A 26,806-nucleotide genomic window follows, 5' to 3' on the forward strand; every position below is an offset into this window, starting at 1 on the left:
ATGTTCTTTTCTTCTCATTAAAACTGTGGGCCAGTTTCTGCTTTTCCCTGTAATGCTGCACTGTTGACATTATACCAGTGTTCCTGGTGCATGGGAGGCACCACTGCACCTCAACATCAGCTAGGCAGCATGCCATGGCTGGGGCATCGGCCTCAATTCAACAGGCAAATTAATCTTGCTTTGTTGGAGTAGTCAAGCCCAACCTGGGAAAGGGTTCGTTTAGCTGTTGCTGTGCTGATGCAAGTGCTTTCTCTGAAGTTTGGAACCTTCATTTGCAGGCAGTTAAAGATCTCTCCATCTGTTATTAGGTAAGGCCTGGACACAGACGCCTTGATGAATAGGTATTTCTACTGCTATTGAATGGGCTGCAGCTTCTCGATGGAGACAAAGTAATAGTGTTGATATTAGAAGAAACCGTTTTTGTTTCCTGAGACCTCAATGTGAATACATTCAATAATGCTTGATTAGAACTGGAGCCCCTTTAGCTCTGAGAAACACACATAAATGACTGAAATTACACTGGTGAAGCATTGTTCTGACTTTCTCTCTAAATCTATTTAGCTGTTTTTCTATTTACATGCTCACAACTCTGCACATACATCCACATGCTTCAACCTCCTTCACACAGTGTGTTTCTCTTTCCGTACAGATCACCTCTTTCACCCTTATCTGTTAGCCGTGCTGTCTCCGTGATGAGAAGATAATCTCTCAGTATGGGTTTTTCATGGGAAGATATTTCATAGATCATGTTTTTCTTCTGATGGGGTAGCACCAGACAATTTGAAATCCTATTTATCTAGCTAACAGGGAAGAGGAGAGGAAATGTATCTGTGGTTATTAGAGATGAGACGACCCCAATACAGACATGAGAAGGAGATCAAAGCTGACCGCCCTGGAAATAATAACTAAATCCAATGTACCCAACCCACCGCTTTGAGGTTCAGGAAATGCAGAGCCTTTTCTTGTGAGTTTGTACGTGTGCGTATGTGTGGGTTTTTGTGTGAACATGTACAAAGTCACTTTTCTTGTGCGTGCGTGCGCTCGTCCATGCGTGCGTGCGTGTATGGGTATTTGCGTGCACATTCCTGTGTATTCAGAGCTCAGTCTATACCCATTTACAATCCTGTCCAAGTTGAGGGTCAGCACTGTAAACACAAACATGAACACAGATACAAACACACTCATATACCAGCCATTCTGCTTCTGGCAAGGCCCATCACCATTCTCCCAGGACTACTATTGTCGTAAATCATGCTTGTCCCCTCCATCAGAATCTGCCCACAGAACCTGTGTAGGGATTGGACATCATTAATGTCCCTGCCAAATCATGTTTACCTGAGCCCAGTTTTTGTCCTGCCTATTTTTTTCCCCCCTCTTTATTATTTATTGTACATTCTTGGCAGTTTGTTCTCAGGTTAGAGATGATGACCAAGGAATGATGGGTAGTTGGTTTTGTGTGTTGTACTGATAAAAAGTGCACACTATTTCAGGAGGCAGATGCTTCACACTGTCAGGCTGTGCAGGCTTGCCAGCTCAAGCTGTTGGGCAGTGCACTGGAATTTGCATGCATGTGTTACGATAAGTGAATTAGGATGGCCAGGATACTCAGTATGCTAAGTTTCCTAATTTTGCATCCACAATGTCAGTGAGTCAAGAAGCGACAGAGAAGGTCAGAGGTGTCTGCTTGCTCCTATAGAATATAGTGTGTAACCTTTGTTATATTTCACACAGGTTTCATCCTTCAACTGGTTATATAGGTGAAGCTAGATGATTCCCCCTGTGGCATCAATAAAACAACAAGGCTGTGACCTTTGGTCATGCAAGAGGTTGGGTCGCCACTCCAGCACTGTTCAGTAGTAGGGGCACAGGGCCATGGCTAAGCTAAAAGAGCCTGATTGGCCTCACACAGGGCAAAAGGAGACAACAACAAAAGGTAAAAGGAAGTGTGGTGGAGGTGAAGCAAACCAAACTCAGTAACACAAGGGCGACAAAGCTGGAACCAATCTACAATCTCTCAACTAATTATACGAGTCATGCCCAAATCACAGTTGTTTAAATGACCTAGGACATAGCTTTTAATGGCAAGATATAGTAGATAATAAGCCAGCTATCTATATATACATTTTAAGGTTATAATTAAGATTTTATTTCGACCAAACTAGAGTTGGTGATTACTGGAACAGTGGAAAGACCACATGGTTTTAGTGAGCTTTATTTTATTTCTGCTTGTTGTTTAATGGAAATATGTGTTTTAGGATGAATTGGCTATTAATATTGCTAATATTTATTATTAAAAAGGCTATTAAGACTCTAGGAAAAGAGAGAAACTTGAGTTGAGAGTTCTTCTAAGGAATATATGTGTACGCATACATTTCTTTCTTGACATTTTGTGAGTTCCTTTTTATTAATTTCGTGGAATGTTGCTCAGCTGAAACTGGCGGGTTTGACATTTTTTCTTTGGGTGCTGGCTTTACCATATTGCCTTATTCCTATATTGCTAGTATCTCAGAACAGAATGTGTATTGTTACTGAGCAGGTGCAGCGGGACTTTTCCAACTTGACGTTGTGAGATGAGGGCCAGACAGAGCTGTAAACTTTGGTAAGAATGACAGAGACACGGGTTGAAGCTTGGCTTTGTTAAGATGCTGACAGCAGCATGCTCTATATAGACGTTAAAGACAGAGAGTGACCTGCCACCACAGTGACATGGGTTCACGAGGTGCGTCAAAGAAAGGAAGACAAAGCCAATCTTAAGCCACCCACGCTTTATCTCACTTGCTGAAAGAAAGACAGCTGCTTATGAAGCCATTTTCAAGGGTTGCTGAGTCTGTTGTGATTTGACAATCCAGTAAATGTTAGTTTTAGTGTGGTGTTCCACAGAAGTAAGGAGACAAGCCTAAGGAGCTAGTAGAAGAGTGTGTGAGAGACACTATGCGAAACTAACTACTACTGACTATGCACGTCTGAGTGTATCATGCATGTGCGTGCAATTTTGGCTGTGCTGTGAGAAATATTTAAAATAAAATAAGGTAACAAACCACTATGTAATATCTCTTGTTTTTATCACTCATGGTCCCTTTGTAGCACTCTATCAGCTCTCAGTTGCGCACCCTCAAAATGGCTAGACAAACTTTAACCCTGTCCTCTCACAGGTTGGGGGTTCTGCTAGTGATCTGTTGCCTCACGTTGTGTCGACACGCTTTATCTCTTGAAACTTTTTAAATCAACAAAAGGTAATTGAAGCGTTGTTTATTCTTGGTATCTGGGTTGTTATTCTGCTGATTCAGAGCAGGAAGGAATACCAGACTAACTTGGACCGTTTACCCCCATAACGTCTTTGTTCTATGTATGAAGGTTAGTGTCTTATGCAGAGGGTCAGCACAGAAGGACGAAGGAGAATAAACCATGACACACATTAGAAACCAATGTCTGTATTCTTGCACATTTATTCATTGTTTCGGCATTGTTTCCCTAACTTCAAACCTCTTCTGTAACTTTTAGTCAGTTACAGCTCTTGGCTTCATACCCAAGCTCCCCGAGCTGGAAACAAGAGAACAGAGTACAGAGTTCATTAGGCCTTCACATTGCACTCAATGCAGCAGAGACCTCAGTGAAAACCTAAATTAGATCCTGTGTGACTTCACCTGCTTAACAGCTCACTTGATAACCCCCTCTACCACGATACTTGGAGTACATGAGGGGGAAACAAGTGCCAAGATGTCTCGACATGCCTTTCAAGTTTCCTTTTGTCATTATTTGTCACTTTTTTATAACTGTGGAAATTTGAGTACATTCTTGCATCATCTACATATAACATACCTCATGTCTCTGTCCTTTCGGGGGAACTTTTGGGACAATATCGAGCCACCTGCTGACCTTGAATTGATTAGTGAGTGGTTGGAGTGGTGTGAATTATCTTGAAAGTGGTGTGGGTGAGTCAGTGCAAGGGCTTACTTTTAGGTTGAGAAAAAAAATAAATCCATAAGTCTCTGTAATGATCTCGTTGTCAGAACTTCAGCTCACAAAAACCTGTCCTTCAGCTGTCTGAGAGGGTTTTTTTTTTCCATGTTAAAAGACATTTTCTTTTTTGTTAAATCTTTACAGTAAATCATAGACATTTCTTGTATTGCGCTGCTACAAATAGACATAACTTGTCTACTTAGACTTGTTTCTGCAGCTAGTGTGCACTCATTTTACTCACTCTACTTTTCTCACTCTCTTCTAGCTGACTTTCAGCGAGCTGGCTGACATCTGCTCCTATCTTTATAGAGGCGTCATTGAAATTCAGTGCAGACATGAGTCCTGCAAAGCACAGGGAGAACTGCTTAGAGGAATATTCTACACCCTGCACAAACAAAATCCAAGAAAAAAATAAACAAAAGAAGAAGAAAAAAAAAAACGTACATGTACGAACACAGGCACACGAGCGTGCACATACAAATGTGTGGGTTAAGCCATATTAATATATGTGTATGTGTGTGTGTGTGTACACACACACAAAGTGCTGAAAATGTGTTTCAAGCATTACAGCATCCCTTTTTGTCAGGCATTAATTAGCTGTGGCATTAATGGCCTTTAGTACACACCAAAATGCATCACATTACTAAAAAAAAAGAGCAATGGAGTTAATTGAGTGATATTCAGGCACAATTTTGAACAATGTGTGACATCCATAGTGTGTGTGGCTGTGAATGTACTGCGTGTGTGTGTGTGTGTGTGTGTGTGTGTGTGCGAAAAAGTGTTTTGTGCTTTGTCCAAGTTCAACTTTGTGAGAAACAATAGGTCAAAAATTCTGACCCAAGTGCCCACAGACATCAAGGTTGTTTAGCCTAATATCTTCCCTCTTAAAGCGGCAGACCATGTTTGTCCAAAACCTTAAACTACTCACTAGTTACAATAACCACAAGTCAAGTTTGTCTTCAGCTTATCACACAGTAACCTCACCCCATTTGATTTTGTTCTGAACTCTTTTGTATTTTAGTAATCACCGATGCTGCACGTAACTCTAATTTAAGTACATATACGCCTACGTCGCAATGCAACACTTCAGTGTAGAAGAAAACAAGCGATTCAGTGAACAGTGAGGTGCAGACCAGTGTGAGGTTCAGTGCAAGTCCGTCAAAAAAATAAAGCTCACAGAAGCTCAAGATCACACAAGCCCTCTCCAGCACACCATGCTTTATTCAATGAATGAAGCATCAAAACCAAACTTTACTTCTTGACTGTGTGAAACTGAAACTCCATTTAATGCAGCCCTTTTTTGAAAAGGAGTGTATAAGTCAGAAGTCAGCCGTTCATATATATCTATAAGCAACTGAAACGATAGGTTTCAAAAGTTTGAGCGTCAAAAGGAAATAATAACAATGACACGTGATATCGAAAGCTCATCCAGAACCATCCTTTATTTAATGAATGAAGCATGAATAAAGCATGGTTTACTGCAGAAGAGTTGTGTTTTAATTATGATGGACAACTCCTTTTCTACCATTAAGTAATAACAGGGGAATGACTAAAGAACATTATGTAAATATATTTATGCCTGTACATACATACTTTGGGAACTATTTGAATCATACCTCCTTTTTAAAAAGAATAATTTTGAGTGATTGGTTCCTGCAGAAATCATTTATCTCTGACCTCTGTGTTGTGCTCGTTGTATGATGCTTAAATATGTTCTATTTCAAATTGAGCTTGTTGATGTGCTAATATATTATTTATATATTAATTTGCCATGCTTATTGTGGCTCTCTCTCTCTCTCCCTTCTGTCCCCATCTGTGATTTTGTTTTATTTGATTATCAGACTAAAGTTGTTTTGTATCTGGTTGACTTTTACTCTTCTTTTCTTCTGGACGATGTCCTTGACTGTCCAAGATTCACTGATATTACATTACACGCATTTCATATCTATCCTACACTCTCCTTAGTTTTGAAGGGTTACAATGGTTCAGGTGCTTGTCTTTATTTGCATAGACCTTTGGTGTTTCACTTGCACTTAGCCAGGAAACAGACTTTGATTTTACTCTAGCTTTACTGATGGTGACTGCTTAGGTCGTGGAATGATACGAATCCAGCTCTCCTTGACTGAAATTTTTTATCATCGTGAACATCTTTCAGCCACTATTTGAAACACTGATAGCGGCATACTGCAAGTCAACTTTCAGTGGGATTAAAATGAAGGCGGTTTGCTGACCGTGCCGCTTTGCCTGCCCTCCTCTTGTCCACCTCTGGGGCCCAGTTGGATGGACATGTTTGGTGTTTTGTGTCTGTGTGTGTTTGTGTGTGTGTGTGTGTGTGTGTTTTCCTCAAAGCCTGAACTGTCTGGCTTGGGTCAGGCTAAAGTAAAGAGTGTAAAAAGGAAAGGAGGAGGTGAGAGGTAAAAACAATAACCCTTGTTGTTAGTCTGCTAAGGGTCAAGGTAGAAGTATCACAAACAGGTTACCCTTGAAGTGACTTCTGCTTTGACTTTGGTAGGGTTCGAGTGGTGAAAGGCTGCAACAAAAGTGCTGCAGGACAAAGAGGAATGTTTTTCAACCTTGTTGCTACCACAACACTTACCAATCATATACCATGCAAAACAATGCAGTCAGGGATTTCGATTTGTTTTCCGTCTGCACCATGAAAAACATACTATTCATGAGGACATACTGATAAACATTTTTAATATTTGTGGTGCAACCACGGACACATTAGCTCCACAAACAAGGCACACACGTTTAGCTCCTTGGTAAGCTCGTGTGCCATGTCAGTAGCCTCCCGCCTGCTTTCAAAGTCCCTGTTCTCTAAGTCAACTTTTTGTTTGGCCATTGTCTGGGAGGCTTTAATGTCGCTGTGTGTTCATCTGCTGACTGTTGGTTAGTGTGTCAATAAACAACCGAAGCAGCGGGGGCGAGGGGTGTTGCACAAGTCTTGACTAATGACAGTATCTTGACCTGTGTGGAAAAATATATATAAAAATATCGTCCTGTATAAATTCTAGTTCTGAATAAATTCTACGTTTATTCAACCCCATGGTTGAGCTGTCCCATATTTATTTTATATCTGACCTTTTGGTGTATTTATATGTACACACACCACACATAAATACAGAAGCAACATATTCCTGCTTGTAACTGAATTACCATTACAAACTATTATACACGTATTTGTGTTGAAATATAGAGAGAATGGAATGTTTTAATATCTTCAGGTTTTGTGGTTGCTGTTGTCACTCGGTGTTCTTCCTTTGGACCTTGGGGATCAACTTGCACACACAGACAGACAGACACACACACACACACACACACACACACACACACACACATACCAAGTACATAAACCCCATGTTGCCTTGCCCACTGTTTTGCAGTGTTTTGCACAAAGCGAGTCGTGCAGTGTTATTTTCAAGCTGTTTCCAGCCTAATACCTCATTGTTTTGTTTTGTGTTTTCATCTCCGTCTGCCTCTCTGCTGTGGTGAGCTTGTCTTGTCTGGACACAGGATGTAATGCCACTAGCCTGATCACTAGCCTAATTGTGTCTGTGAAATAATAAATCCGTGTCTAGATTTTGTTTTCTGATCACAACAGGCAGAAGACAGAGGAAGAAAATAAACACAAAAAGAAGAAAAAGCCCCTGGAGTGTACAGATACACTTATTTTTTTTCTTTTCCTAGCTGTCACCCAGGGTTTAAAAAACACCTCACGATGGACGGAGACAGTGACAGACCGATAGGAAAAATAATGGTTAAAAAGGAAGAGTAGAGGCAAAATTGGAGAGAAAGGGGTGAAATTCTTGGCCACATGGTCTGGTGGGAAATCCCCCACTGTTCAGGGAGCCCTGCACCCTGGTGGTTAGATGAAAAGTCTTATCTGCCGCCGGCAGGACTCTGTCCTTTAAGTAGGGCTGGGGAAGCTCATTGTCCAGTCAACCAGCATCTCAACTGACCCGTGTTCCCTTTGACCTTTACAATTGCTGCCACCGACACATGCCAAACTGAAGATTGTGTTAAATGTGAGATTACTCATTTACACAGCATCATTCACATGTGTTTGTGTTTGTTGTGTGCAACCCTTATTTCCTTTCACAGCCGTGTTGTTGGTTATAGGTCATGTATGTGTCATAAGAGAAGGGGTGAGACGTGTGCCATTTCTATCTACCTGTCTGTCTTTTTCCAATTCTTCTGGTATCTTTCCTCTCAACTAATCTACAACCCCTAATGAGCAGGAAATTAAGTTGTAACATGGCTATCATACAGCATGATATGCACTAATAGCTCAGATTGTATCTATTATTTTTTGTACAAAGAGCAGTAGGGTGCTCTAGTAATTTTCATTAATTACACACAAAAAAGGATTAATTAGATTTTTCATTACTGCATAGCTTTTTGTCTGTGACTTTTTTTTTTTTGGTGGGGGTTCTTGGGTGTGCGCCCTAATATGTTTTGATCCATTACCTCCCGAGAACGATGTTGTACACATTATATGAACATGAAATTCACTTTTCTCTCAAGAATGGCCTTGTGAGTCCTCTGTTCTGTCACCGAGTGTTGAAAATGTTTTCCTTGCATATTACACCTCCCCCCACAAGCATTGTCATTTTGCCGTATGTTCTTTGTCACCTTGAATTATCAAGAAAGGATGAAGGAGTTACTTGTGGCTTTTGCACAAAACCATTTTATTCGGAAGAGCAAAACAAGCATTGTTTTAACGTCACCCGGCTTCCTCAATGTAGACATTTATTTCTGTGTACAGTGCTGCTACAGTCTTAGCTGTTATATTTTTGCTTTCTCCTGAAAATACACATTCAACGTAAGACATACACCCGTGCCCTTGTTTAAACAGCATACAGCGCTTCAGTGAGTCATGCTATTGAAATGAACACGCCAGTGTCATTGTTTTGCCATACACACACATCCAAACACAAATATGTGAATGACTTTCATATTGGCCGCCTAAGAAATCATTGTAGCATGCTCATCTTGTTCGGTGATGAATTACAGAGAATCGAGTGCAGTACGTTTCTGCTTCTATTCTTGCATCATTTGCTGATTGCACGTCTTCATCACAAAACACCGTAAGAGATAAGAGAGTTGCAAAAAAACAAACAAAAAAAAAAACGTTTAGAAGATTGCCTCGTGCATACTGTACAAGAGAGGTAGTAGAAAGACCGACTGAATGGAAGAAGCAGCGGCAATCAGCTATCTCTCCCATCTCTAGCTTCCAGGCCAGACACGTTGCTGCCATGTGCTTTTCCAGTAAGATGACAAAGAAGCTGAATAATGTATCTATCAGTCTGTCTGAGTGTGTCGAGCACTGGGCACTGAGTAAGCTGCCAGCTTGTTATAGGCTCATTACAGGTGAAGATGACATGTGGAGGTGCAGCCGCCTTGGCATTGTCTCCCTGCCCTGCCCTCAATAGAAGGCAGAGCACTCTGTCACTCCCCTTGGCATGAAGAAAGGGAGACAGAGGTGATAGAGGAGGAGGAGGGAATAAACCTCAATGCTCCCCTAACCCCCCAAAATGAAATTGACAGGCTCGCTGAAGTAATTGCTCCCAGCACTATTTTCTTTGGCAGGAAATACTGTTATCGACAAATAGGGGATTCAATAAGCAGCAGGAGATGAGGCTCTAGGCTGTGGTCAAAAGGCTGTGTCTGTCCTGTACGGTTGAGGTTGCAGCGTCTCCTGATGCTCTGTCTCTCTGCCCCCCCCCCTTCTTTTTTCTCTCTCTTTTTATATCCCCTACTTTTTCATCCCCCTCAAAGAAGCAAAGTGGGCGCACTACTTCTTCTTGCATTTATGTGTTACTACCTCATAACACAAAACCCATGAAGCATCTCTCTCCCCCATCCCTCCATCTTCTCTTGCTCTGTTTCTTCTGGGTCTCTTTTGACCATTTTTCTGAGACTGAAGGGAAACAACTCTATTACGCAGTAGCCGGCAGGTAATGCCCCCCCTCCCTGAAATCCTCAGATTGTCTCTGCTGCCAGTGCGGTGGTGTAATGTTGATATTATCCCAAAGGATTCCATTGATTTGGGCTAGGGTCATGAAAAAGCAGTTTATGGTCAGTGTCTTTGGTTTCCAGAGGTCAGAGCATGCGGTGAAACCAGAGCTCTAGCTTTTCTGGACATAGTGGTATGCCTGCTGGGAACTACTGAGAGCTAAGAAGATAAATAAAAAGTGGTTGATGTGTTTCCCTCTCACTGCCCTATGTATTACTGAGGAAGTAATGGTCTGAAAATGCAGTCGGCCAATCAGCCAAATCCATAAATGGAATTACTGTGATGTAAGAATTTGAGTTTTCTTCCTCATACAGCATCTTTATGTTATTTAGGTCTAATTTCATAGCCAAAAGTGCATGTTGAATATTCAAGTTTAATAGTGTTGTCTAAGTTCATTTTGAATTTCAGTTCTTAGTCATGTGTCAAGCTGTCCTTGGCGAAGACACTGAGTGCATTTCCTCACCTCCAAAGTCAAGCCTCGGCCAAATGGCAGGTGATTGGTCTCCAGACATGCATGAAACCCACCACTGTGGCTTTAATACATCTCACCTGCCATTATCTTCCAAGCTTTATTCAGCACAGTGCTGACATATCGCCCCTTCAATGTCTACCCAACTCGGTTGTTTTAGTATTTGTTATTCATCCAAACCCAACCACTGCAGACAGCACTGTGTTTTTTCCACAGCAAAAAAAAGCTGGTAATTTGACTGCTGCGGTGAGTGCAACAATCAAGAATGATATTTTCGGGGGACAAGCAGCATGTTACACTGTCGACCAACAATGTTCAGCCTGAGGAAATAAATACAAATTGTTGTTAATCTCTTCCCACCTACCTTTTGGAGGAACACTTCCATGTACTGTATGTTGTTCCCGCATTCCTGGCATGATTGAATTGGACACATGTGGTGCACTGTTCCAGTCTGCTGTTTAAATGGTTTTGGTCCCAGGTCTTTCGTAGGTCCCTGTCCAGGGAGTATCAGCCCTACTGGATAATGAAGACTGTAGTTTTAGCCTCCTACTCAATAGGAAAGAATCCCCTCTTGAGGATCTATAGGCCCATTCTACTAAAAGTGTTTTGAATTAATGAGCACTTTTATGCACTGTGTGCAGAAAGGGACATCTGTGCAGCTGCCTAATGGTCCAGACAGAGTTCAGGTACAGGTTCTGAGTCTATACCAGGGGTCGCCAAAATCTTTTTCATAGAATGCGGTTTTTATATTCACAGTCAGTGTCACAACTAAAATATAGATTAGGCTCCAAAATCTGGACAAATTAGGCTCTGCTACTCTACGATGTTCTTTGAAGCAATTACAGTTAGTTTATGTTGACCGGCCCAGTACAAGTCCCAGTTAGTATATTATTGTACATATTATTTTACAGGATAAATCTTAAGTAGTAAGAGTAAGAATTATTTGACTTCTGTACTAAAACTGTATTTTTATCACATAAAGAATTATTTGACTTCTGTACTAAAACTGTATTTTTATCACATAATTAATATATGGATAAGAACAGCATATTTTTATTCATTTATTTGACAGCGATAGACAGCGATCATCTGCTGTCTCTGGCTATATATATATATATATATATATATATAATATATATATATACTATATATATATATATATATATAAAGACATCCTTAAAATAGACCTAGCTAACTGCTAAGCCTAAACAATAATTTAATTATGTCTGCATTGGCTGATTATCACATCATGACATAAATTCAGAATGTTTTCATACACTTTTCTTAAGACATCTTTATGAGTAACCCTCGGAGGCATACCTTGGTTGCACATACCATATTTGAGAACTTGTTTTACTGAGACAACAGAATATTTCAAATGCAAATTACTGGAGCTATATACATATTGAAGTTAATAAAGTAGATTGTGGCTTCACGATTCAGAGTCTAAAGAAATAAATTGTGTGTTCTGGCAGACACACACAGCGTCACAGTTCATTGTCTATTTAAGTTAGGAGTACATTTTATTAAAAGTGAGTCATACACAAAGACATGAAGTTTCTTGTTTTAGAAATAAGCACTGCCATTTAGTGATTAAAAACTCACAGATTTTTTTTAAAGAACTTAAGCATGCAGAAAAATGTGATTGTTGTAGTTGTCGCTGCTTTAATAATAGTTCAACATTCTTTCAAGTCCTGACATTTCACCTTTTGGTTTAGCAAATTATCGGGAGTGTCTTTTTCTTCTTCCCTTTCTAACTGAGCGTTCACATCTCTACTTTTTCACTTTTTTTTTCACATCTTTAAAAAAAGTCCCACCATTCATTATCATTGTGTTGCAGCAAACATGCCTGTGTTAGGTGATATTCTTACCTCCCCCCATGGCCCAGTAACTACCTTTAGTCAGATAAAAGCTAAGCCAATCACTCTTCCACATTCACCTGACATTGCTTGAGAAAATGATGTAAGTATTTCTATAGATCAAGCTGGGAAAGACGGAGAAAAGATTGAAGCACCCAAAACTGATTTTTTTTTTTTTACAAAATAAAACTATAGTTTGGGAATTTTGAAGTTTGACAATTACATAAACTTTCAGGTTTAACTTGGTATTTTACTTGTTTTGCTAGTACCACAATAGCAGTGACAAAAGACAATGATAATAGCAAAAAAACAATATTTGTTTTTCTGTGCAAAATTTTCACCGTGAATAAGAAAATACAATTTTGATACTAGTTGTGACGGAAACACGACTTGTACTTGGTTTCGACGGGAATCGCCTCTGCAGTTTGAATAACGTGATTTTATGTCAGCCTTTATGACATTAATACTTGTTGTCATTATCAAGGCAATCAAACTGTGAAGTTAGTTTACACCTACAGCACAGACTTATTGGTAGCTTGCTGTTTTTAGACTACTGCTGCTTTTTTGTTAGGAGAAAAAAAAAGGTTCTTTCATGTTGACTGTGCATTGTAGGAGAACAGCAGGCCTCTCTTTTCTCCAGATAAATGAGCTAGCTTATTACTTCCCAAACTGCCTATTAGCACAGCTCACTTTGTGGGGAACCAGCAGTCCAGGGATGAACACAGTAAAGATGATTTTGTCTAGCAGTCTAGTTCAGGCATATGCGATGCTGTTTCTGCAGTGTGTTCTCTAATTTTATTTTCTATGGTACCTAGAGTCAACCCCCACATGAAATGTAGCTCATTTTGACGACCGAACCTGAAAAGGACTAATTTAACACAGATTTGCTCTTGGAGCTTGTACTGGGACTAGAGATAATGCAATGAAATCGATCTATTTGCATGCAAATCTTTTTATTTGTCTTCATCAAAAGTTAGGTTGTTTGCTGGATTGCATGGAAACACTGTCAGACCAACAATACATTCAATCAGTTGTTACTTTGGAATCAAGCTGTAGCTCAGTGTAATGTACTATGTTGCCTTCACTCTGTGCTAGGAGAGTGAGTGTGTAAATGTGTGTTTTCCTCCAATGGTGTAAGTGTGTGAATTGCTGCCAATAGGTAGTCTCATTGTGTAAGCATTGGTGTAGCAACATGTCCCTAGAGCCCTCTGTGGAGATTATACACAAGAATCCATTTACTTCAAGCAGGAGCTGCTGCCGCAGATAGCATGTAGGGCCTGTGTTTGGCTCTCTGTGAGCATAGTCCATCATTAGAGTATTGGCTGATTGAGAAAAGCAGAAATTGGCAAACACATCTCTAGACACTTAGTTTTTTTCCTTTTAGAAAAAAATGATGAGTAAGTTTTATCAGCTTGTATTACTACTACCTTTGTGATAATCCAAATTTGATACTTTGAAAAGGGAGATTCTTATATCCTGGATCTACCAAAGGTGAAATCAATCAGGCCACAAGCTGATTTAAAGCAGTTTTTTTTTCATGTGTGGTTAAACCCAAAGTATGATCCAAAGACAAAGGTAGCACAGTTCAGTTTATATAGGGTGAATATACACAATTTTCAGGTCCCTCTCTGTACACTGTTACACAAACATATAGGATACAATATATAAAATATACAAAAGAACTAAAACACCACAAATGTGTAGCAAAAATTGTTCATCTTACAAAAACACCTATCATATACAGACTGCATTCAGACACTCTGCAATATGAAGTCCTCTTTATAGTAATGTTGAGTCTGTTGTTAGTCTGATTTAATGTGACAGAATAATTAGGTTTCTTCGAATTTTTTTGGCCTGTAAGTGTCCGTTAACCTTTCTACTGTATGCCTTTAGGAAGATTCATCCATAAATAGATTACATCATCTAATTGCTTATTATTATGAGGGTTGCGCTGGGCTGTAGCTGATCCCAGCTGACAACGGGCAAGAGGCGGGTTTCACTGTGGACAGGTTGCCAGTTCATCACAGGATTGACATATAGAGACAACCAACCATTAACATACATCAACATTATTGCCCATGGGCTATTCAAAGTCACCAATTAACCTAACTTGCATATGTTTGGAATGTGGGAGGAAGCTTGAGCACCCAGAGAAAGGGTTTGAACCAAGGATCTTCTTTCTACCACTCTTTTTTTCTTTTGATATTAATTAACATTGTTTTTTTTTTTTTAAAAACATTACTGTATGTGTTGAGGCCATAGTGTATGATGTTAATCTAATAACTGTCCTGTTGTTTATTTTTTTCAGGGTGGACTGAGAAACAGCAAGCACGAGTGTACGCTTTCATCCCAGGAATATGTCCACGAGCTGCGTTCTGGCATCACAGAAGAAAAGCTGCTCAATTGCTTGGAGTCTCTCAGAGTGTCCCTCACTAGCAACCCTGTCAGGTTAGTAACTGAATCTTTTTTCAAACACTACAAACTGTGCCTTCTACCTGGGAGTTTTTATAATGATAGCCACAAATACAGCAGCTCAAAGCACTTATTTGAGTATCACATTATTGACACAATAATAGAAGGTTTGTGAAAATCAAAAGAAGTCTCATGTTGAACTGCCCTTTCTTTTGCTCACAACTGTAAAAACACTATAAGGTGTGATGATACAGAGCTTGGTGTGAAGGATAAGAACTATAGTTTTAGATGTTCTAGTCCTACAAAGATGAGGATAAACATCACTATGTTTGGTAAGTTATCCATAAACCTTTCCTCTGCTGTAGGAATGTATATTTTTGAACAAAGTACTAGCACACGCAAGCGATATTCACAACTGAAGATACTGCACTATAATGCACAGTATGTCGTCCTACTGTATATTGGCTGCTGACCCTCTCTGTTGGATCAAAACACAAATAGGTAAAATGTTTAGAAAGCAATATGGAAGTTATGAAGTATAAATTATGCCTTGAATACATTCATACATAACAGGTGCCAGTTTTTTAGATACACCTTGTCTTATGCAACAGTCCTGCAATAACCTCTGCAAAGGTTGTATTGTTCAGGTGTTGATTCAGCCATGTGGTCATTTTGGAGGCTATAGCTTGTGGTGCAGGCAAATTGTGTTGTTGTTAAGTATTTCTATCATTTTGTCCACATCATTTATATTAGTTAAGGTAGGCTTAGGAACAGAAACACCTCGCTGTACAATGCGGTACATTTCAACGGTATCGCAAATTACAGCTTCCAAAAAGATCACATAGTTGAATCATCACCACTGTAAAATAGAATATTATAACCTTCATGGGAGGATTTATTGCAGGGCTGTGTGGGTGTATATGCACCTGGAATATCTTAAAGACCAAGAAAAGTATTTGCACTCTTGACACTTCGTGCAGCACTACTCTGTTGTATATTTACATTTTGAAGAGTGATATGTGGTTTATCCACTATGTTATCCATAATCAGAGTAGGGGTGTGTCTTCGGGGAAAACATCTTTTCTTTTCTTTCTAGTAACGCATGCGTTTCTAATTGGACACATATAAAGTAAAGTCCTTCCATATGGACTGATCTGCAAAGATACACAAGAATGATGCACAGCATCAGCTTTGAAACAAGCACTGAGAATGATGTACAGTAGCTAACCAAACTAACACAAGTTAACAGTCATTCCAGAGGACTCTGTCTATTATGCTCTAATAGATAGGATGTCTAGTTTTCCACATCAGAAAGCTAGCCATTCTGAGACCATAATAACCACGTGGCTCTGTGTTATGTGTACAACCTGCCTCGAGTCAGTTCCTGCACTGCTTCTCTTTAATCTGTCATAAACCTACATAAAACTGTAGTCAGACATAATTAATTTTTTTCTGGTTCTCAGCTCTGTCCTTTGAGTCTTGATTGGTTCTTGAGTCATTCATTACGAACCTTCACTGATTTTTTTAAAGCCCTGTCTCTACTTGTTACCCAAATTCTCTACCTTCTTTCTTATAAATGGGATCTTCAATTTTAATTTGGTCCCCATAGTACAACGAAACACCATGTTTCCATTGCATGATAAAGCTTGGATTGACTTTACTTGCTTTTTTAGTGCTCCATTTTCAAAAGTTTTGGATAGGACCTGGCACCTAGTTCTTTCTTTTTCTTTGTATCGCCTCAGTGGAGGTTGCATGTGAGCTGAATCGATACTAAACATTGGAGTGAAAACACTCCAATCTAAATCATCACTTACGTGGCATAAAGCAACCAGAGTCCTCTCATCATCTGTTCTCTGATGTAGGATTTCACAAATTCTTTCTTTTTCAGCAGTCAATCGGCTAAGAATACCTGAAAAATTGAAGAAAACGTACCCAAAGTAGAGTAAAGCCAAGCCATACCATACAGTGGAAACATGGCTATGTGACAGCGGATCCTTTAAATTATTAACTAGCCCACGATTAATGTTTCTTAATGTGAATCAATGAACAGCGCATATTAAATAGTCATCGGATAAGTGGAATACTATTTAATGTTCACCCTGGACACAGAGAAAGGACCCACCAGCATGTCCCCAGAGGTGCTTTTATTCAATCCATGTGCCACCACCAGCATTACTGCTGCATCCCAACTTTAAGATGTGTGCCGCTAGAATCTTGCACATTCACACCATCAATAGGTGGTCAACACAACCATTCACACATGGAAATGGATACAGTGAGCATTTTAATTCATAGCAGCACCCTTCTTTCATATGAAACTCAGTCAAAGTCATTCAAGTGGATCCACATGATGAGTTGATGAGTGACATCAAAATATTCAGTTATCTAACAAGGTAACACTAGCTAGTGATCCATCACTAACACAAAGACATTTCATACAAAGTATATCAAACAGTATAAACAATATCTAAGCAGCTAAGTAATTATCCCCAGAGTGATTGCATAGCTCTCAAGTCTCACAGTTTCCAACAAGCTGCGGGGAGTCAAGTTAGCCTATCCAGACAGAAAGGCCAACTGATGCCGAGGGGATGTAAGTGAGGCCACACTTGCCCTGTGGGTGTTTTTCAAATGGCTGGACCTTTGACCAGCATATAAGGCACCAGTGCTTTATGGAGGAGCCGTCTTCCACTGGGAGAAAGCCACCTTTGGGTGTGTGTGTGTGTTGAGGACAACTATGCAAGTGTTGACTAACACCTTTTATTATTTGTCTCCTGGGGAAAGGGACTGATTGTTTTCTTGAAGAATTGATAAGGTTATTCCTAATTAATATGAATGTGCTTAATTGTCATGGATCACAGCACACAGGAAATCCACATTTGGGTTGCTACTCTTCTGACTATGTTAATGTAACCTTTGTACGGTATGTTATCATACACTGGAAATAACCATGAGGTAGATGGCAGAGCAGTGTTTTAATTTACACCTTAGAATCATGAATATTTTTGAATATTGATATTTTTGGGACCTCTATACTTTGAGATATAATGTTAATTAGAATAATGTGCACAATAGGCTCCCATTTATTTAACTTTCCAAAGTGTACCTGATAGTGTCAGTGTGTGAAGAGTATTTGTTATTCAGAGACAAACTCCCATTCCAGCAGAAATGCCAGTCTGTAGCTGAAAGCTGATTACTTTCTAGTTTTCTCACAGCTGAAAAGGCTAAACAAACCTTGTCTAGGATTGTCTTGTCTGTGTTTAAACCATTTGGTGGTCGACAGAATAATCTAATGTTGGGCTCTGTATTTATCAGACACTTTAGTGTTGGAAAGATCACCATGTATGGTTTTAAACTCTGTGTGGCTTGTCAATATTCTTTTTTTGGCCTTTTATGCCTTTAATGATAGTACAGCTGAAGATAGACAGGAGGGGGAGAGGGGGAGTGACACGCAGTAAATGGCTGTCCGATGCAGGATTCGAACCGGGGCCAGCTGCAGCGAGGACTGTAGCCTCTACACACGGGGCGGCTTAACCCACTACGCTACCAACCGTCCCCCTTGTCAATATTCTTGATCTGGAAAATGATGGGTGAACCAGGCCACACCACTTACATAGTAAGTGGACAGCACATATACAGAGCTTTTATACCTTACTGGACAAAGAGGTTTACAATCGGAGCTCTACTTCACCCATTCAGTCTCACTCCCTGATGGCAGCAGCTACCACCCAGGGTGCTGGCCAGATCATCGGGAGCAAATTTGGGTTCAGTGTCTTGCCCAAGGACACTTCATCATGTGGACAGGAGGAGTAGGGGATCAAACCGCCAAACCAGAGAATTAGTGGATGACCTGCTCTACCTCCTGAACCACAGCAGCCCCACAATTATTTACAGTTACAGAATTTATTTTCGACAAATAAGAAGGGATCCATATTGTTACTGGTGGAAATGTTTCAATATTTTAAAGTTGATCCTCCTCAAAAGTTTATTAAACAATCAGTGTTTTAAACTTAATTGATCTCAAAAGTTTATTAAACAATCAGTGTTTTAAACTTAATTGATTATTTTGACCGGTTAAAGCACTAGTTTGTCACAATTGAAACGACTGATCATGCACATTCCTTAATGCATGGTAAGAAGTAAAAAAAAAAAATATATATATATATACTGCTTGTGTCAATAAAGTCATGGTCTGTGTTTAAATATTAGGGACATTTATGTGATGATTTTCTTGAAACATTCAACTTGATTCTATATGAATCAATCAATCAATCAAACTTTATTTGTATAGCACTTTTCATAAGTAACACACAAAGTGCTTCACATAAAAACATAAAAACAAGCAAACACCCTCCGCCCATCCCCAACCCTCCACAATGAAAGTCTCACCATCAAAGTGTTATTATTCTTCACAGTGAGTGCTTACCATTGCTTTTTGATTTTCCTGTGATGTTTGGGCAGCCTGCTAATTTGCTCCCAGAGGCCTGTGTTTGTCTAATAGTTTAATTGGCTAGGCTGTGCACCTGTTTGGCAGCACAGGTGGCCACAGGGCCATTGTGCTGAGGGCCTTATCTCCCAGGCAGTTCCACACAGGTGTGTGGCATGCAGCCTTTGCAGATCCACCCACAGATGGCATTGCCTGGAGCATCCACTGCTTACTCTGTTTCCACTCTCTTCTCCTCAGCTGCCATGTTTTCCACTTCTCTTTCTGTCAGAATTTTCCCAGCCAATTATTTATCCTCTACTTCATTTTCTGCCTTTTAATTTTGTCGTTTGGATACTCTCTTCTTAATTTAGAAGTGTCAGATTGACTAGCCACTTTTCATTAATTTCTTAATCCACTGATGTGAGTGAGATGCCAACTTACAGAGAATTACAACCCTCTTATTTTGTCAATTAGTGGGAGAGAAATCCTGCTGTGTTCCAGTTCGACACTTATTTCACATGTGAAACTGTGATAAGATCCATGTTAAAATATCACAAGGGATTTAATGTTTCCATTGGGAAAACATATTTTTGTTTTCTTTACAGTCACTAAGGCAAAACTAGTCTGTTTTGTGTCTTGCACGTTTAAATCTTTTTGCATGATTGGGTATACTCTACTTTTAAACTTTATTCGATCATTTCAGGCAGATTCATTTAAGCTTTGAAGCAGTAAGGTTAAAGCTCACTTCCTCTGATCTAACTCAGCTGCTGCTCCGTCAATAGACTTTCCAATATAAAAACTGGAGAGTGGTTTTAGTGGTTTTGGGCAGCAGAGCACACATCCATGGCCCCAGCTTTTCAGTTCCCTATGTTTAGCCCTCAGCATTACACTATGACTCTGTCAAATCCCGGCAGTGACTTCCATATTAGATCTGCTAGCTCTCAGATCCCTAAGACATATTTAAGCAAAATTGAACTGGGCTCCTAACTTTTCATTATGTGAAATCTTCACGGTACAAGTCAGACATTTTCTCGAGGGCATTTTCTTGTGGGGTCTTTATATGGAGGCGGAAGACATTTGCTGACACCAGAGTTTCTCTCTGTGTCTAGGTACTCAAGGTGTAGGCTGTTGTGATGATCTTGCTGCTCTGCCACACAGGGTGTCTCCGAGTCTGAATCAGTCTCACCAGCTTTTCTCAGTTGAATGCTTGTAGCTGAGCTCCCAGGGTTGCATGGAACACTAGCGATGGGCTTTTTACGAGCTTTGAATTTACTATGCCTGCTAACACAAATCCTATTCACTGTCTCTCCTAATGCCCAGCTTGATAAAGCATTGGACAACATACTGAGAAACATTAACAGTTCTGCTTAGTACAGTGGCGGTACTCCCCGCATCATGAAAGGACTCAAATTCTCTTATTCCCTCATCTCATAATCTATGACTGTAACAGTCAAATAAACTCTTATGTGACCAGAAATATTATTTCTAGACCATCGAACTACAGTGTAATTGTACTTTTTGATTTAAACAGTGAAATGCCTATTGGGAGATGTAAATTATATGTATTTATGTACGTACTATAATTAAAAGGTGTCAAAAAAGACACTCCCTTGACATAAATGTTTTATTATTAGTCGCACTAACTCAAATACCCAGCTCCTTCTCCTGTGGCCTCTTCTGTCGACTGTGCGCACTACAGCCAATTAACACCAGGACAAAGGAGCATATCCATCTGTTTATCTGCTACTGTGATAGTTAGCACAAATGTGAGCATCTAAATGTCTCAGAGGTTTTATATAGCCCCCTGACAGCTTAGGCCAGAAATCTTGTCTGGCGCAGGCACAAAGTGAGAGCACTACTCGCTCTCAATGCAACTGCAATGAGTTAACACTGCACTGATGAGTGATACTTGTGTGAGGATTTAGGTACAGTAGACATCAATGGGCCAGCTCTGTCTGACATGGCTGCTTAACACAGATGAAAAACTGTTTCAACTCTGTCATTTTTGATGTGGAAATAGCTCCCTATCTCAGTTAATCATCCGCAATTGGTCCTTTGTATTTACTTTGTTATCCAGGAGCAGTGATTTTGCAAGCCCAATCAGACCCTGTGTCAATTAAATTTTTTTAAAAATAGCATTAAAAAAACAGATGTCCTGGATGGAGTTCAGGGGGACAGGCTACCTCAGGACACATGACGGTCTGACACCTTTGAATTTCTGCATCAAGCACCATCTTTTCCCATCCCATCACTTTGTAGAGCAATGGAAAAAAAATAGTTATTAGATTTTTCTTACCATGACGACCACGATTTAACATCCTCCAGAAAGAGATGAGGAAGGAAGGAAGAGACACACTGGACCTAACCTGTCTGGGCCCTAAAATATGACCTTATAGAAGTGAAGTGGGAGTGGAAGCTTTCCAGTGGGGTAATTTTCTTTGCGCTACGCTGTGGGAGTCTACTCTCTAGACTCCGAGTGTTATTACGAACCACTGTCACCCTCCAGGCCTCAGACTAGTTTGCTTGTCACTTGTCAAGGAGAAACAAGACAGGAAAGATTTAGAAATTACACAGTCATTTAGCAGTGGTCTGCAGATTCTTTGTTTTTTTCAAAAGTAGCAGAGGTAATTTACTCATTAGTGAATCCACGTGTAATTTTGTCTTTCACTTTTCAGCATGTTACAGTCAGCCTTGTTTTATAGCCTTTTAAGAGTTTTATTTGACTGTTAAAATTGGCGCGAATGTTATGACACTGTCTTCAACAGACGTGACGAGCAGTCAGAAATGAGCAAGTTAACTAGTTTTTACCCTTGCGGCTGACTTCACAGTTGACGTTCGCCCTTCTTCCTCAGAGGCAGTGAAAACGATTTTTGGAGACATAAATGTCCTCAGTGTCTGGATATATTTTAAGAGTGATGCCTATTTCATTTTATGACACCATCTGTTAACCTCCGAGATACCCATATCTGTTATAGCCCCAAAGTGATACATGCATAATTCAGAAATATCTGTTTCTAAATTTGGAGAATAGGATGCCTTTGGACACAATACAATATATTATACGGTGAATTAAAAAAAAAAGTCTTAATATGTATTTAAACAGTACAGCTTGCCTACATGCAAACTTCTAGAAATAATACCATGCTTTCAGTTATGTGGGACTTAATCCTAAACCCCATGTGACCCCAAGTCCATATTTAACTAACATCTGAGCAGGAAATCTGTCCCATCTGGTCCAAATTGACAGAGTGACGCATGTTTGTTCCTACTTTTAAGCTTAGGAATAAAATCATTTATCAACTCTCCCATCCAATGAAAGTCGTCTTCTACGCTCGAGGATTTAGGAGAGCTGCAGAGCTGTCCTAATGTTTTAGTAGTTCCCAGCAGATAGCAAATAATAGCACAAACATACGCACACATTCTGGGAGGTGTACACTGGCACTTTGCAAAGGGTTTTATACATCCACTGTATACGGTGACAGCGACAAAAGCTTGAACAAAATGGCAACTTTATGGCTTTGAAAATAGAATCCGTTCCTTCAAAGAAGTGCTTGCCGCTGCATTTCCCTTTCTTCCTTGAAAGACGAAACTCATCGCTGCAGAAGCCTGAGGAACGTGAAGATACATCACATCAAACCTGATGATCCTCACTCTGATCTTCCACAACACATACACATTTACAGTATAGCGAACAATTAAATTAATTGGTCCAATCAACCTGCAATCTGTCAGTAGCACTGCTGGTGTCTGCCTTTACCTAGCAGTAAAGATTGTTGTGTAGGAATCCAAGGTGGTGTTCGGGGGATAATTAGAAATTTCAAGACTGGGGGGGTGGTGGTGTCAGCTGTGCGTTTGCTGTCAGCCATCTGAACTTACTAGCTGATTTAATTCTGATAAAGACCTACACTCCCCAATCTTTTACACTCCTTTCGTGCCCATACAAGCACACACAGTTTCTGCCCTAATTGTGTTTTATTTTGCATTAACACACACACACACACACACACACACACACACACACACACACACACACACACACACACACACACAGATATCTTACGTTCCACAAGAAAAGGGTATGTCGTAGGCCTGAGTTTCGGGTCTTTGTTCAATCCACAATTTGGAATGAAGCTGAGAATAAAATACTATTATAAGTTCAAAGTGACTGCTGTTGAGTATTGCACTGCTGCCATTCCTATGCTTGCCTGGTTATGCCAGCAATCACATTCTTGGAGTGCTGACACCAGGAATTTTGTCCTCAAACTGCGTGACGAGCTTTAGTGCCAATATTAAATTAAGAACAGTTCTTTTTTAGTGGATCAATTCATTTAAAAAACTATTATAAAATATCAGTAGAAGTGAAACTTCTTACAAAAATACTTGTAAAAAAAATGTGTTTTTTTCACGACCAGTCGTGACTTGTTGCTGTGATGCATTATATTAAATAACTGTGAGTAGGTGATAGAGACCTGAGATATTATAAAGACACCTAAGTGGAGAGACATAGCACCTGTCACTTAGATAAAGCAAGTTCATGTTACCTGGAGTTACATGAGAATGATATCAGCTGCTCATTGTTCTCTTCCAAGGACAGCACAGGTCAATGATTTTTTGGCTCTATGAAAGTGTAAATTCTGGGTGCCAGGTGTCTGTTATACTCAGTGCATTTAAGGAGTATCTTGGCAACCTTGTTTTACCTTGGTTCTATTGTATCCATCGACAGTCTCTTAAATATTTAACTCATGAAAACAAAGGTCAGCAAAACAACAGAGGGGACTATGTATGGTAGAATCTAAGAATTTCCTGAAGGATTCTGAAAGAATTTTATAGAAATATGTTTTGTAATTGACAATGGCTGGTTGTAACCTATTTGTGTGTGGATTCGCTTCATGTAGTTTCATAGCCAGGACAGTGGATAAGTTCATTTTTCGATTTTTCTTTCTATTAAAACCACCTTCAGATCTAGGACAGACCTCCATACTATTTTGGATTTGGTAAGAGTTGGTCAGTCCATTCATCTGACCGATGATCTGACCATGTGCATACAGTAGTTCATACTGTGTACCATACAAACTAATGGTAGCATAGAGCTCCGAGTACAGCCAACTTTTACAAGAATTACAAACAGTATAATGTATTGGTGCACTAGTGGGAAGAATCTCAGAACAAAAGTAGTATTAGTAGTTATTTTTTCAGCCATCCAAGTTTTAATGCTTTCTTGTGGTATAACCTTGACCTTTGATATGAATAAAAACCTTTTGTTCTCATTTTGTTTATTCACACTAAATAAAAATATATGAATGTAAAATTATTAAATCGAGTACTGAAAAATGGTTAGAAAGTTACAACCAGCATGTGAACTGACATTTTTAGTTTGCATATTTAATCAAATGAACCAAATCTATAAAGGACATCAGAAAAAAACAAAAAAAAAACATCTCTTACTAGGTATTTTCAAAAATTCTCATTCGCTTTTAGGATGTAATGAACAGAAAAGCAGTAAATATTTTATATCTAATATCTGTAATCTGATATGCCTTGTGCATTATAGTCATTTCAGAAGGCTATTAAATTGATCAAAGTATAATGTAGCTCCATGTTTGGCATGGTAAATCACTAAGCAGACACCGGTGGTGCTTGGTTTCAAGCTATAATGTTCAGAGCTATTTGTTGCACAGAGATTTGGGCCTCAATTGGAATATTGTAGCACCGAATAGGTCAGTAGTCCCACTGAGGGACAGTTGTATGGCTTTGCCTGTAATACAATATGAAAGATATTGCACTTGCACAGAAGCTTTCAATAACAAAGCTCCCCACCTAGCCATGATAGAATAATAAAACTGGCCTATAGACTGAAATCAATGCGTGTATAAGCTATCTAAACACGAGACCGGCGATCAGTCAAACGGAAAGGGTGAGAGTGTGTCTGCCTCTCACTGTTTCTGTTGCTGTTAAGTCACTCTCTGTGGCTGGTGATGTGCAGTAATCTTTTCATCATTTACCAACATTTCCCTCGCCAAGTTTTACAGAACGGTACACACACTCTGCACTTCCACCCAATTTGCTACAATATTCTGCACTAACTTTTAGCAATATGCGGTACTACATACTGTATATACTACTGTGTGACTACTCGTACGCACAAACCACACAATTGGTGTTACACCAGGGGACACATGTAGAATGTATGTAAATAAAGTGCATTGCACTTCAGTCCACTATATAGTATATATATAATGAAATACTGTATATTATATATATATATATATATATATAGTGCATTGCACCTTATTTTACTCATGTGAAAAGCCTTCAAGTGAGTCATGTCAAAACTGTCTGAATGATGACTGAGGAGGTGATTGATTGCATGTCATAGATATATGTATATATGATGTATTTAAAGCAGCAGAAAAAGGCTCCCTACAGTTTACCTTCAAAATACTGTTAACATACCATGAACAGGTTAATGTAGAACACACATGTCAATACACAGTATATCCACATATTTTCTTATGGTGGCACAGTGCTTAGCAATGTCACCTCTCAACAAGATGGCCTCGGGTTTAAATCTGCTGGCCATCTGGAGTTTTTCTGCGTTGAGTTTGCATGATCTGGGTTTCCTCCATATTTTTTCTCTGTGGCTATCTGTATATATGTATGTGTTTGCCCTGTGATGGACTGGTGACCTGTACACGGTGTACCCTGCTTCTTGCAAAATGCATGATGGGATAGACTCCGGTTCCCTGTGACCCTGGACAGGATAAGCAGTATAGAAATTGGATGGATGGATGGATATTTGCTCATGCATAACTATATTTGTCCTGTCAGCACATTGTCAGAAAATCAGCAATGTCTTTCAGTCTTTTGGGGAACAAATGTTATTTGACAGGGAGGAAGATTGGCAGCTCACTGCAAGACATTTTGACTTTATTGTGTTAAGTTTAACAGCAAGTTCCCGACATACTGTTCTTGAACATACACCTTGCTAGTAAACACCTTGTTTATATCTAAATGCTTTTTTGGGCAAAACGGTGAGATTTTCAACACATACATTTTTATAGCAGATAGCATTACTACAAAATAATTACATCAAGTCGGTAGAAATAACAGAAAATATAAAATAAGAAATTGCTTCTCTAAGACAGACCATGAATTTTTCATTTTGCCTGCGGGATTTACATGATTTCGGAAAGTAACACAATTTGGTGGCACTTAACTAGAGGATTATAGGCATCAATATTAGATGAACAAGTTCTCCCCCAAGTTAATGAAATTCTTGGATGTATGCCCACATTAGGAGAAGAGACTGATAAGGAACGGATTCGATCTCTTGTTCAGTTTATGTTACGGACCAAACATGAGTCACCTCTGCAATGTGAGTTTTACTGCTTCACTACCTGAGCAACAAGGGTTATTTGATTACGCTTCCAACCTTTATTGACGCTTACTCTGTTACAGTGAGTTGTAACATTACTACAAATAAGAGTTGTTGTTAGTATTAGTATTGCTATTTGTATTAGTAGTAATAGCATGCTGTCCACTGAGGCATTTTCTCGGATGAACAGAGATAAGGGATTTCATGGCCTCAGGACAAGCACTGCAGAAGTACCATCTCTCATTTTCTTTGTGGTAACTTTGGGGACATTTAGAAGGCAAGCTGCAGA

The 26,806-nt window shown here is 39.5% G+C and overlaps 1 protein-coding gene across 8 annotated transcripts in view; it reads left to right on the forward strand.

The window, feature by feature from the left end:
* Nucleotides 1-26,806, forward strand: part of diaph2 (diaphanous-related formin 2) — a 365,580-nt gene that overhangs the window by 87,900 nt on the left and 250,874 nt on the right. For all 8 annotated transcript variants that reach the window (XM_027277427.1, XM_027277405.1, XM_027277412.1 and 5 more), the window contains one exon: nt 14,616-14,755. In XM_027277427.1, the coding sequence (XP_027133228.1) occupies nt 14,616-14,755 (140 nt within the window). The remainder of the gene's footprint in view (nt 1-14,615; nt 14,756-26,806) is intronic.

This window comes from Larimichthys crocea, chromosome I (genome assembly GCF_000972845.2).
Source record: "Larimichthys crocea isolate SSNF chromosome I, L_crocea_2.0, whole genome shotgun sequence".
NCBI lineage: Eukaryota > Metazoa > Chordata > Actinopteri > Sciaenidae > Larimichthys > Larimichthys crocea.